The sequence below is a fragment of the Triturus cristatus genome, chromosome 5_2, assembly GCF_964204655.1.
Source record: "Triturus cristatus chromosome 5_2, aTriCri1.1, whole genome shotgun sequence".
Taxonomy (NCBI): Eukaryota; Metazoa; Chordata; class Amphibia; order Caudata; family Salamandridae; genus Triturus; species Triturus cristatus.
Window position 1 is genome coordinate 141575958 of NC_140588.1, and position 13103 is coordinate 141589060.

The 13103-nt window shown below is 50.4% G+C and overlaps 1 protein-coding gene across 1 annotated transcript in view; it reads left to right on the top strand.

Annotated features, from left to right (window-relative positions):
• LOC146822728 (NFX1-type zinc finger-containing protein 1-like) overlaps positions 1-13103 on the top strand; it is a 1573298-nt gene that overhangs the window by 257280 nt on the left and 1302915 nt on the right. Inside the window, exon 6 of the mRNA XM_085606923.1 lies at positions 316-486. Within this exon, the coding sequence (XP_085463049.1) occupies positions 316-486 (171 nt within the window). The remainder of the gene's footprint in view (positions 1-315; positions 487-13103) is intronic.

Here is a 13103-nt window from a genome sequence, read left to right on the forward strand (position 1 = left end):
AATTCATGCATTTCGGTATTCATTGTTTTTATGTCAGTACTCTTAAACGATATTTGAATAGCAATGTGTGCACAAAAAAAGACATTTATGCAGAATATTATTGGTAAGAAAGATTTGAATGATTATCCACAAATATTATCATTTAATGTCCGGTAACAGGAAGTCTATACTGTCCTTCTCAATTAGGGATTATGGGTCAAACGTCACAGGCAAAGCGTTAACGGTTTCTCACTATCCTAGAGCTATTTCCATCTCATTCTAGGAAAATCATTTAACAGTAAAAATGTACAGTAATAGATTTCTTTTGTTTTGCAGGTAGACCTGGTAGAAGAGCAGCATCTCAAGTGACTGGTAACAGAGCACCCCCAATTCAGGATTTCTCTGGCGGACATTGGCATTGTCAGTCGAACCCCATAAAGTGCAGCAGTCAGTCTTCAGTAGAAGATTTTTTCAAAGACAGAGGAAGAGACAAATGGAGAAATAAAGGTGATGAGACAAGAAAATCAGGAATAACATGTATAATAAATGTGAATTTATTCAAACTGCTGCTTAACTCAGCTAATTGTTGAGGGTGATATTAAAACAATCTATGAAATCTGGTGTGTCAAATAAGCACTAAGGCTATATATTCTAGAGCTTCTGATGCCTCCACTAAAGCTTTTGTAGCTGCACCATGACTCTCCAGTAGCATCAGTGCACTCTGAATGATTGGAGGGTAGCACCTGCCTATAGCGACTCTTGACTGTGGCAGACCCTCAGTCCTTTAACTTTCTACCCATTTACACCTCCACAAAGTCCAAGCAGAGTTATATGCAGCAACCCAGGGAGAATCCTGATAAACCAATCCACTATACCAGGAGTTTAAACCAATCCACTATACCAGGAGTTTCAAGCACCTATTAGTGAAGGTATTAAGAAAACAACCTGAGAAGCAAAGCGAAAGATTGCTTGGTAAAAAGAGCTCTGCAAGTTTTTTTCTCATAAAAATAGTACACCTTTGCAATATTGGCCAGGTCTGTCATTTGTGAATTGGAATTTCTTTTTAAAACATTTTATTAATTTTCACAGAAGATCTTTTGTTCACCTTCACTTGAGCTGAGTTGCCCTATATCACTGAAAATACAGAGAGCTTCAAAGTAAATGAAGCTCCTTTACAGTGTTTCAGTCTTGTTATGTTATGTGAATTTGTAGAGCCAGACTAATCACCTGTGAGAGTATCCAGGCATTGAGTAGGGCAGGTCTAAGGGGGAGGATATCATGCCTGTTTATTTCTGGAAGAGCCATGTCTTGAGGTTCCTTCGGAAGTCCATGAGGGAGGGGGGAGGTTCTCAGGTGTTTTAGTAGGAAGTTCCAGGTCTTGGTTGCTAGGTATGAGAAGGAACATCCTCCGCTTCTGGTCTTCATGATGCAAGTGAGTTGTGCTCTTGCCTGGGACGCAGATCGAAGATGCCTGGTGGGTTGGTAGGAGTTGAGGCAGTGGTTGAGGAAGGCTGGACCAGTGTTGTGGAGAGCTTTGTAGGCGTGGGTGAGATGCTTGACCTTACATCTTTTGTGGACTGGGAGCCAGTGGAGATTGATGAGGTGTAGAGAGATGTGGTTATTTTGCAGAGTGTTCAGGATGAGTCTGGCGGTGCTGTTCTGGGTGGTTCGGTGTTCGCGTTAGGACATGGGATGGGATGCTCATGTAAGAGAGCGTTACAGTAATAAAGTCTACTTGTGAAATGAGTCTGGGTGACCGTTCGTCTGGTGTTCAGTGGGATTCACTTAAAAATCTTGTGAAGCATTTGCAAGATGTGAATGCATGATGAGGAGACGGCATTGATCTGTTTGCTCATGGAAAGGTTGGTGTCTGGTTGTCCAGGATGATCCTGAGGTTCTTGGCATGGTCGACAGGGGCGGGGGCAGGTGGGGGTCCAAGTTCAGAGGGCCACCAAGAGGTGTTCCAGCGGAAGTGGTTGTTGCCAAAGTTTAGGACTTTGAGTTTATCTGTGTTGAGCTGGAGGCAGTTGTTTTTCATAAAAGCTGCGATGTTGCTCATGTAGTTGGCAAAGTTTACTCTGGCGATGCTGGTTGAGCCGGTAAGGGAGAGGATGAGACGTGTGTCATTGGTGTACGATACTATGTTGATGCCGTGGGCTCTGACGATGTCCATGAGAGGCGCATTGTAGACTTTGAAGACTGTTGGCCTGAGAGACATTTCTTGAGGGACTCCACAGATGTGTTTCCTGGGTTCCAAGGTGTGTGGGGGGGTCTAACTCGTTGAGTTCTGTCCGTGAGGACCTTTGAGGGCCGGTCTGCAGATACCCAAGTGCTGAAGCTTTCTGATGGGTGACTCGTGGAAGACCATACTGAAAGCTGCGGAGAAGTTGAGGAGGATGAGTGCGGGCTTTTCTCCTCCGTCAAGGTTGTTTCTGATGTTATTGGTGACAGCTGTCTCTGTTCTGTGGTTGGTGCGAATGCCTGATTGAGAGCTGTATAGTAGTTGATGGAGTTCTAGGTGGTCTGCGAGTTGGGTATTGATGGCTTTCTCCCTGACTTTAGCTGGAAAATGCAGGAGCAAGATGGTCTGAAGCTGTTGAGGGTGTTGGGGTTCGCTGTTGGTTTCTTCATTAGAGCGTCGCCTTCTGCATTTTTCCAGCAAGGCGGGAAAGTTGCAGTGAGTATGGAGATGATGATAGCGATGAGTGTGGGGTAGATGATGATTCTTCCAAGATTGTATATGAAGTGGGGGCATAGGTCTGAGGGTGCTCCTGAGTGGATGGTATTCATCAAGGCGGTAGTTTCTTCGCCCAAGAGGGGCTTCAAGTTGCTTGGCTGCTGTTTGGCAATGAAGGAAGTGTCTGGTTGGTCAGGGGAATGCATATCAGTATGCTGTCGGTCGAATGTGTTGTAGATCATGGCAATCTTCTATTCGAAGAAGTTTGAGATGGTGTTGCAGAGTGCTTGGGATGGGGTGATGTAGTTGTTGGCAGCTGCGGGATTGGAGAAATCCTTGACAATTGTGAAGAGTTCATTGCTGTTGTTGGAGCTGGCTTCATTTTCTCTCAAGTTATTTGCAGTGGCACTTGTACTCCCTGAGGTCATTCATGTACCAGCTGGGCTGTTGGTTGATTTTGTAGGCCTTATTTCTGGTGGGAGTGGTGCAGTTAGCGCAGTCAGTAAACCATTTATTGAAAAGCTTGGTATCGACATCCAGGTTTTCGGTGTGGCTGAGTGGGCATTCCTGTAGAGTCTTGGTCCATTTTTCTTTAGATATTTTGCCCCAGTGTTTTGATGGTGCTTTAAGTTTTTCTGGTGGGGTGGCTTGGTGGGCAGGTATCTTTAAATGTGTGATGGAGAGGTCGGACCATGTGAGCGGTGTTGTGTGGGTGGTGGTGATCCTGTTGTTGGCCGAGAAAATAGGGTTGAGGCATTAGCCTGCTGTGTGGGTTGGTCTTTGGACGAATTGGGTGAGTCAGAGTTTGCTGAGGCTGTTGAGGAGGGCCATGAAGTTAGGGTCTGTGGTGTCTTCCAGGTGGAAATTGAGGTCTCTGAGAAGGATGTAGTTGGTTGATCTGATGGAGAGGAGAGCAATGAAGTCTGTGATGCAGTTGCAGTATTCCGCTTGGAGGCCTGGGCAGCAGTATGCAAGGGTTCCTTTAAGGGTGGCATTCGTATTTTGTAATGGAGGTGTTCCATGAGGTTGATGTCCGAGTACATGAAGGTGGTGCAGTCAATCAGATTTTTCTAGATAATCTTGAGTCCTCCGCCTAGTTTGTGGGTTTGGTCCTGGTGTATCATTTTGTAGGTGGGCTGGATGGCTGCGGCGATGTCCAGGTTGAGCCATGTTTTGATCAGGAAAGAGGTCAGGTGTGTTGCAGTTGAGGAGGTCCCATATTTAGGTGGAGTATTTCCCGAGGGATTGGAAGTTGAGGAGCATGGCGGACAATTTGTGTGGGGTGGTGGGGTGCGCCGGTTGTTCGGAGTTAGTAGTGTCGGTGTCTGAGGTCCCACAGGTAAAGTAGCAATGGGTGCTGGAGAAAGGTTCTACCGTGGTGCTGGGGAATACGAGGCAGCAGCTTGTTTGCCAGTGTGTGTTATTGAGGTCGTGGGAAATGGTGGAGGAGTAGTGTGGCGTTTGTTGTGGTTGTGGTGTTGCAATGGTTGGTCATGAAGCCAGGGTTCCTGGTACTGGGTGCGGTCCAGGCGCGGAAGGGTGCAGACAGGCTTACCTTTGGTACGCCAGCGGCACACCTGCTTTGCGGTCGCGCTGTGGCCTGCATTAAGTAGGTCCTGGGGTGTGCGGGGCTTCTGTTGGCAAGAAGAACAGTGATCGGGAAAACATGACGTTTATTTTACAATTTCAAGTCTGTGTTAGTAACATTTCGTAGCAAATGAGTAATTACCAAGTCAACATTATCCCTCTGTAGTTTTGCTGCATTCATAGGTTTGTTTCTCTACCAGCATGCACCAATCCACATCTTCCTTCCATTCAGTTAACTCCAGAGGAATTTGAGTTCCCCATCTTCTAGGTACATTCCTCTTAGCTACTATTAGGCCTACACTGATGAATGGTCTTGCATTTTACAATGGGGCTCCCTCTACCCACACATTCAGATTTGTTCGTTTGGGTGAGTTTTTGATTTGGACACTTTGCATATGTCTCAGGGAGGCCTGAATGCCCTCAATGCAGATGATGGGGGGATGAATATCCCAATAGATCCATGGACAGATGACACAATTGATCCCACAGGTGAAACTGATCCAGACCTTTACCCAGCCGAACCATCTCCTCCAGACGACAATGCATCACACCAATAACTCATTGCCAGAGCTGCACATTCCATGGGGTTTAACTGCATAAAGAAACACTAGAAGAATATGTTTGAGGGATATGAGCTGCAGATCATATACTTGTGCATAGATCGCCATTTGGTGTTGGGCTCAGATGTTTGCACTTTGTTTTTGTCTTTGGAAGAAGTCTTTGTAGTCACGAGATAGGTGACTCCTCCCTAGGGTGATTGTGCGCATGGGCATTGACTCCATCTTCAAATTGTTTTTTCCGCCATCGGGTTCGGATGTGATTTGCTGCGCTCCGGGTCGGTGTCATCTTCAAACCCCCTTCGACACGCAATTCCTCACCACTCAACGGTATTGTCTCGATCGCGGTTCCCTTTCAACGCACATCTTCAAAAAACATAATATCCTCAACCTCAAACTCCGACGTGGGCTGTTGGGCCTATCCGCACCAACTAAAAAACTACACACACCCTGCCAATGCTAAAAGGCATGCTCAAACATGCACCAGAAGTGTTTAAAGACCCAGCAGAGCCAGGATCCTCAACACCAGGCTGGATAAGAAATATAAGGCAGCTCCCAATGACCCAATCTACATCAGAGGTCAGGTCCCTCTAAATTCTCTTGTAGTGTCTAACGCACGCAAGAGGGTTAACTCACAAAGCACTGGTGACACCTCTCCTCCTGATAAGGAATCAAAGCTGATAGACGCATCTGGTAAACGTATCGCGGCAAATCATTGGCGGATTGCCAATGCCCAAGATTTGTTGGCCAGATATGACAAGGCTTACTATGATGAGCTTGAAAAGCTTATGCAACATCTCCCTGACCAATATAAATACAAAGCTAACGACTTTATGCAGGAGGCTAAGTTAATAACCAACACATCTATCAAATGTGCCCTTGACGCAGCTAATACCGCATCTCGTGCTATTAATACTAGCGTTTTATTACGCAGGCACGCTTGGCTTCGTATCTCAGGGTTCAAGCAAGAGGTGCAATCCACTATTCTTAATCAGCCTTTTGACCAAGAGCATCTCTTTGGGCCCACAGTCAATACATCTTTAGAACAGATGAAAAAGGATACTGAGACTACCAAGTCCATGGGGGCCTTGTAACTACCTTCCCCTCAAGGGTCATTTTGTTTCTCCATTTACAGGGCCGGCTCCAATACCACTGGCTCAGAGCATCTCTCTACCTCATACAAAAGTCCCAATCAAACTACCTCCCCCAGAGGATATTTTCGAGGAGGGTACAGGGGTAACAACGGTAAGGGAAGAGGTTGTGATGGCAACACCCGCAACTCCCCAACCACCAAGCAGTGACTTCCCCTACTTCCTCCCGATCATTCCACTCCTGTCGGGGGACGTCTCTCACAGTTCATACCTGTCTGGAATTCCATCACAACAGACAACTGGGTAAGACAGATTATCCAGTATGGTTATTGCCTGGAACTCACTTCTACTCCCCCAATATCCATCCCAGACAACGTCCAATGTCCTCAGAACATCTCACTCTTCACAAGCAAGAGGTTCTCTTGCTATTACAAAAACACGCAATGGAACCAGTCCCCTTGCCTCATCAAGGCTCAGGGGTTTACTCCCTCTATTTCCTAATCCCAAAAAAGGACGGTTCTCTCAGACCAATACTGGACCTCAGACTGCTGAACCTTTACATTCAGTCGGATCACTTCCACATGGTCACTCTCCAACAGGTGTTTCTGTAGTAGGGGATCTCTGTGTATAGTCATAATCTAGTGAATAGTCCCGCCCATGTGCGGGGACCCCGGAGCAATAAAAATAATCTCTTAAGGTGTCAAGTCATGCAGACCTGCATCCACACTTAAGAGAGAATTTAATTTAAAGACAGATAATGCAGCCTATACCCACAGGCTACACTCTCCAGTACTTCAACTAGAAAATTCCACCAACATCCACAAACAGCACTGCCTGCCCAGCTTTTTGCACAAGGGAAAAACCTGCCTCTACCAGCAAAAGCCTCTGGAATGATAGAGAGGAAGGAATGGACAGACATGCCCCATAGGCTGCCATTATGTGGCTCAGAACAGGATACTGTGCCTTTAAGAAAACTTTCCAGAACTTTTCCCAGTATCCCAGAATGCACAGCAGGTCCCTTTTACTTTCAGTTCTTTTTTCCGGCTCCTGCTAGCAGGACCCTGGAGCATTGAGCTCTCCCTTTTCAAGGGTTTATTTGGATTTGTTCACTTTTCTAGTGCTTTAGTATTGTAAAGGCCTTCCTTCTGGTGTTGTCAACATGCCTGGCTTGTTTGACAAGTGCCCAGAGTGCGAAAGGAAGAAGGCTAAGTCAGACCCACACAGGGTGTGCATCGTCTGCCTTCCCCAGTCCCATGTGCCAGAGGAGTGTGAAATCTGCCACTCTTTCTCAGCCAGGACCCTGAGAGAAAGGATGAAGATCAGGCTCCAGGTCCTGGAGGACAGAAGGCTGAAGGCACAAGGTGGGTCAGGAGGGGCTGATTCTACCCATGCTGAGGCCTCTGGGGGGCTCCCCAGGGGCAGGAAGCCCAGCAAACGTCTCCATTCTCCGCCGACGTCGATGGCGTCGACTACGGCGTCGAGGGGGATGACTGCTGTCTGTTCATCGTCTCCCCAGGGCTCTGGGGAGAAGTGGCGTCGACGCTCGACGTCGAGGGAGCTGAACAGGCCGCCGTCGACGACATCGTCTTCGTCGACGCCGTCAACTTCGCCGTCAAGTCATCGACGTCGAGATCAGGCCCGGTGTCGGCGCTCGCCGTCGAGGGGAGGTCGCCTGTCGCCGTCGGCAAAGAGAAGGTCGCCGTCGAGGGGATACCCGGCGTCGCAGGCCAGCCGCAGGCACTCGCCGTCGCTGCGGTGTTCGCCGTCGAAGATGGCGTCGACGTCGAGGAGGCGATCGACGTCACGGAGGCCATCGACGTCACGGAGGCCATCGACGTCACGAAGGCCATCGATGTCACGGAGGCGACTGACGTCACGGAGGCGATCGACGTCACGGAGGCGATCGACGTCAAGGAGGCGATCGACGTCGCAGAGGGGTTCATCGTCGAAACGGCGCAGGGGGAGCCCTGACGCCAGGAGTCCCTCGGGGTCACGTAAGAGGAGAACGGAGTCCCCGGGCTCGGTGTACTCAGTGGTGTATACGCCTACGCAGCCGGGGTCGCCACCCTGCCCTCCTTTGCCACGGGAGCCCGCGCCGCGGATCCCTACGCCTTCGCCTCCTCCTCCACCGCCACCACCTCCTCCCCCATCTCATTCTATACCGCCTCGCACACCGTCGGGCCCACCTGCGGTTCCGCCACAATCGGTCTCATTGCCCAGGTATCCGACGCCGCCGCAGGGAACTCCGAGGCCGCGGCGCCAGGATAGACCACCGTCGCCGGGCCCGGCGAGGCCGGTGGACAGGCCGAAGCCGAAGAGATCGCGCTCCCGCTCCGAGCGGAGAGGAAGATCGCGGAGCCGTGGGCGATCGTCGTCTACATCAGGGTGACGCCGCAGGAGGCGCAGATCCAGATCACGCACACGATCATCTGCCAGGGACTTCTCACCGACGCTGTCGGACTCGCCGGGGACGAGGGTGTCGCCGGGTGACGATCTAGTCTCCTTCCAGGAGGTACAATTGAGGGGTGCAGCCAAGCTAGGAATCACGGTGACGGTGTCGACACCTACGACGTCCGTGATATTCGAAACGCTGCACAAGAAGCACCTGTCTCTCCCCCTGCTGCCTCTAGTGCCGGGACTGGTGGAGCCCGCTATGGAGTTGATCCTCACTCCTGCAGTGACGAAATCCGCCCCCTCAAGGCTCCTGAAAAGTATCGGGCGCCGGACTCGGACCCTACTTTTTTGAGGATGGACCCGAAGACGGACTCGGTCATTGTGACGGTGGCAAGGAAGCAGCATGCTACCACTCCTTCATCGACTGTTCCGCCCGACAAGGAAAGCTGCTGGCTAGACTCGGCGGGCAGGAAGGTCTGTGGGACGGCTGCTACCACCATGAAGGCGGCGAGTGCCGGGGCTCTGTTGGGGCGTTACGTCCGGGCCCTGTGGGAGTCTCTCCAGCAGTACGCGGAGCTGCTGCCTCGCAACAAGAATGAGGACTTCCTGGAGACTTTGCGCGAGGGGATGCTGGTATCGAACCAGGTTATCAGTGCGGCAGCTGATGTGTCTCTGCTGGCGGCGCATGGCTACTGCCATGGCGTCCACCAACGGCGTCACGCGTGGCTTCGCCTTACTTCGCTCAAGCCGGAGGCACAACACAGAGTGGCTAATCTGCCCTTCTCGGGGGAAACCCTGTTTGGCAAGCATGCGGACGATGAAATGGCCCGCATGAAGACGGAGGCTGAGACCCTGACGGCTGTCAGGTTGGAGAAGCCCGAGAAGAAGAAGCGCCCGTTCCAGAGACGGTTCGGGTCTGCGGGCAGAGGACGTGGGCAGGCCTCGGGACAGCAGCAACACCAGCAGCAGCAGTTCCGTAAACCCTTCCAGAAACGCCAGAAGGGTAGAGGAGGCCAGCAGTCTGATACTGCTACCAAGGGCCCGGCCGGGTCTCGGCCCTGAGCGACTACTTCCCCTGCAACCGTTACCCACACCAGTGGGGGGAAGCATTCAATCTTTTCCGGCAGAGTGGAGAAAAATTACTCAGGACAAGTGGGTGCTGAATATTGTTTGCAATGGATACAGTCTTCGGTTCATCAGCCCGCCTCCAGCGATTCCGCCGGTAAGCTCACAGTATCAGCTGCGAGAGCTCCAGGCGGAGGCAGACATCCTGTTGCGGAAAAAGGCGGTGGAAGACGTACCTCTGTCTCAAAGGGAAAGAGGTCTGTACTCTCGGTTCTTCCTGGTTCGCAAGAAGGACGAGAACGAGTTCAGGCCCATTCTGTATTTGCGGCAGGCAAACAAATGGATTCGCAGAGAGAAGTTTCGCATGCTATCGTTGCATCAGATTTACCCTCAGCTGCAACGGGGAGACTGGCTCTGTGCCATAGACCTACAGGATGCGTACTTCCACGTGCCCATTGCACAGAAACACAGGAAGTTCCTGCGATTCCAAGTCGGCGCCAATCATTATCAATACACAGTACTGCCATTCGGGCTAAAGTCTGCTCCCAGGACCTTCTCGAAGTGCATGGCAGTGGTAGCGGCACACCTGCGGAGGAACAAGGTGTTTGTCTACCCGTACCTGGACGATTGGTTGATCAAGGCCTCATCTTTCTCGGAAGCGCAAGCGCACTTCCGGAGGACGTGCGTTCTCTTGAACAAGCTGGGGTTACACGTCAACATGGCCAAATCTGTCCCGACTCCACTCCAGTGCATACAGTACTTGGGGGCCTCCATCGATACGCTGTCAGCAAGCGTGTCTCCTTCGGAGGAGAGACGGTTATCACTTCTTCGGAAGGCTCAGGACCTCAGGGCCGCTCCATCGACGACAGTGAGGAAGGTGTCTTCGCTGCTGGGATCGATGGCCTCCTGTATCTTCCTCACTCCTCACGCACAGCTGCACATGAGACCACTGCAGGAGTGCTTGGAGGATCAGTGGGATCAGAGGACAGGTTCTTGGGACGACAAGATACAGCTGTCTCTGCATGCTCTTCAGTCTCTGAAATGGTGGTGTTCGGCGGAAAATCTCCTCAGGGGGGTTCCCTTCCACAAGGACATTCCCACGAAGAGTATCGTGACGGATGCGTCTCTCCAAGGCTGGGGAGCGCACTCCGGAGACTTACAGATACAAGGAAAATGGTCCCCGTTGGAGTCTACGCACCACATCAATTTCCTGGAACTCAGAGCCGTTTACTTGGCATTGAAGGCCTTCCATCCGTCCTTCCAGACCAACTCGCTGTTGATACAGACGGACAATACAACCACGATGTATTACCTCAACAAGCAGGGGGGGTCGAGATCGCGCACTCTGTCGGGGGAGGCGCAGGCGATCTGGCACTGGCTTCTGGCCCGAGGACTGACGATTACGGCCACACATCTGCCAGGGGTGCAGAATGTTTCGGCGGACGCACTGAGCAGACTGATTCAGGAATACCACGAGTGGGTCATAAACGACGAAGTGCTAGGAGAAGTCTTCGCAAGGTGAGGGACTCCAGACGTAGATCTGTTCGCCACCACCGAAAACAGCAAATGCCGAGACTTCGCATCCAGGTACTACCAGCGGGGGACGCTGGGGAATGCGCTATGGATCGACTGGTCGAACAGCTTTCTGTACGCTTTTCCACCCATTCCCCTGATTCTGGCGGTGCTCATCAAACTGTCCAAGTCCGGGGCGCGGATGATCCTGATTGCCCCGGAATGGCCCAGGCAGTGATGGTTCACGGACCTACTTCACCGGTCTCTCCTTCCTCACATACGGCTGCCGGACCTTCTCACAAAGTTCGGGGGGCAGATGGTGCACCCCAACCTCTCGTCTTTGAGTTTGGCAGCATGGCTCCTGAGATAGTGCAATATGGCCATTTGAATCTACCAGAAGATTGTATGGACATTCTGAAGGACGTCCTATGCTTACAAGTGGAAGAGATTCTGCATCTGGTGCAAGTCCAAGAACTTTGACCCGACGACATGTAAGGAAGATGTCATCCTTCCGTATCTTTTACATTTGGCGCAGTCTGGCCTTAATTTCCACTCCATTAAGGTTCATCTCGCTGCTTTGACTGCTTACAGGAAATGCCCTTCACAGACTTCCTTCTTTCAGATCCCTGTGGTCAAGGATTTTTTGGAAGGCTTGGAGAAAGTGTTTCCTCCTGTCAGACTTCCCTCGCCTTCCTTGGAATTGAATGTGGTGCTGTCCAGATTGATGAAAGAGCCTTTTGAACCCATTCACAAGGCTTCGTTGCAGCACCTGTCCTGGAAGGCGGCGTTCCTAGTGGCCATTACATCGGCCCGCAGGGTGAGTGAACTTCAGGCGTTATGTTGTCAAGAACCTTATACTGTATTTCATGCTGCTAAGGTTGTAATGCGTACTCACCCTAAGTTTCTTCCTAAGGTTATATCTGATTTTCATGTCAACCAGACCATAACTTTACCTACGTTTTTTCAGAATCCCTCTTCTCCAGCGGAAAGGTCTCTCCATTTCCTGGATGTTAGGAGGGTGTTGAAGTTTTATCTTGATAAGACCAAGGATATTCGTAGGTTGGACCAATTGTTTATCAATTATGGATCAGTCAGGACCGGTCTTGCTACCTCTAAGCAGTCCATCTCTCGGTGGATTGTGTCCTGTATACAATTGTGTTATCAAAAGGCTAATAGGACCTTAGGGGGTAAACCTAAGGCTCATTCCACCAGGGGCAAAGCTGCCACGTCTGCTTTGCTACGTAATGTTCCGATTGCAGAAATCTGCAAGGCGGCCACTTGGAGGTCGGTCCATACCTTTGCTAAGCATTACTGTCTGGATACGGATGCCAGGGCAGATGCTCAGGTTGGGCAGGCTTCTCTGCGAAATTTGTTCGCACAGTAGTGGTATTATTTTGTATTCTTCTCCACCGCCGTTTTAGTGTGGGGATGGGCTTGCCATTCTATTCACTAGATTATGACTATACACAGAGATCCCCTACTACAGAAGGAGTAGTTTCTTTTCTGTAACTCCAGTTCTGTAGTAGGGGTATCTCTGTGATAGTCATAAGCGCCCGCCCTCCTCCCCGATGGAGAGATAATTATTCATGTACGGAATGCTACAGGTCTGGCGTGCTACGCCTTCAAAAAGAACTGAAAGTAAAAGGGACCTGAGGTGCATTCTGGGATACTGGGAAAAGTTCTGGAAAGTTTTCTTAAAGGCACAGTATCCTGTACTGAGCCACATAATGGCAGCCTATGGGGCATGTCTGTCCATTCCTTCCTCTCTATCATTCCAGAGGCTTTTGCTGGTAGAGGCAGGTTTTTCCCTTGTGGAAAAAGCTGGGCAGGCAGTGCTGTTTGTGGATGTTGGTGGAATTTTCTAGTTGAAGTACTGGACAGTGTAGCCTGTGGGTATAGGCTGCATTATCTGTCTTTAAATTAAATTCTCTCTTAAGTGTGGATGCAGGTCTGCATGACTTTGACACCTTAAGAGATTATTTTTATTGCTCCGGGGTCCCCGCACATGGGCGGGACTATTCACTAGATTATGACTATCACAGAGATACCCCTACTACAGAACTGGAGTTACAGAAAAGAAACTACTCCTTCCACTGCTTCAGCAAGGCGACTTTCTCTCCACTCTGGATTTAAAGGATGCTTATTTTCATATTTCCATTCACCCGGCTCACAAGAAATATCTCAGGTTCGTGGCAGACGGCCAGCACTACCAATTCAAAGTCCTCCCATTCGGGGTGACTA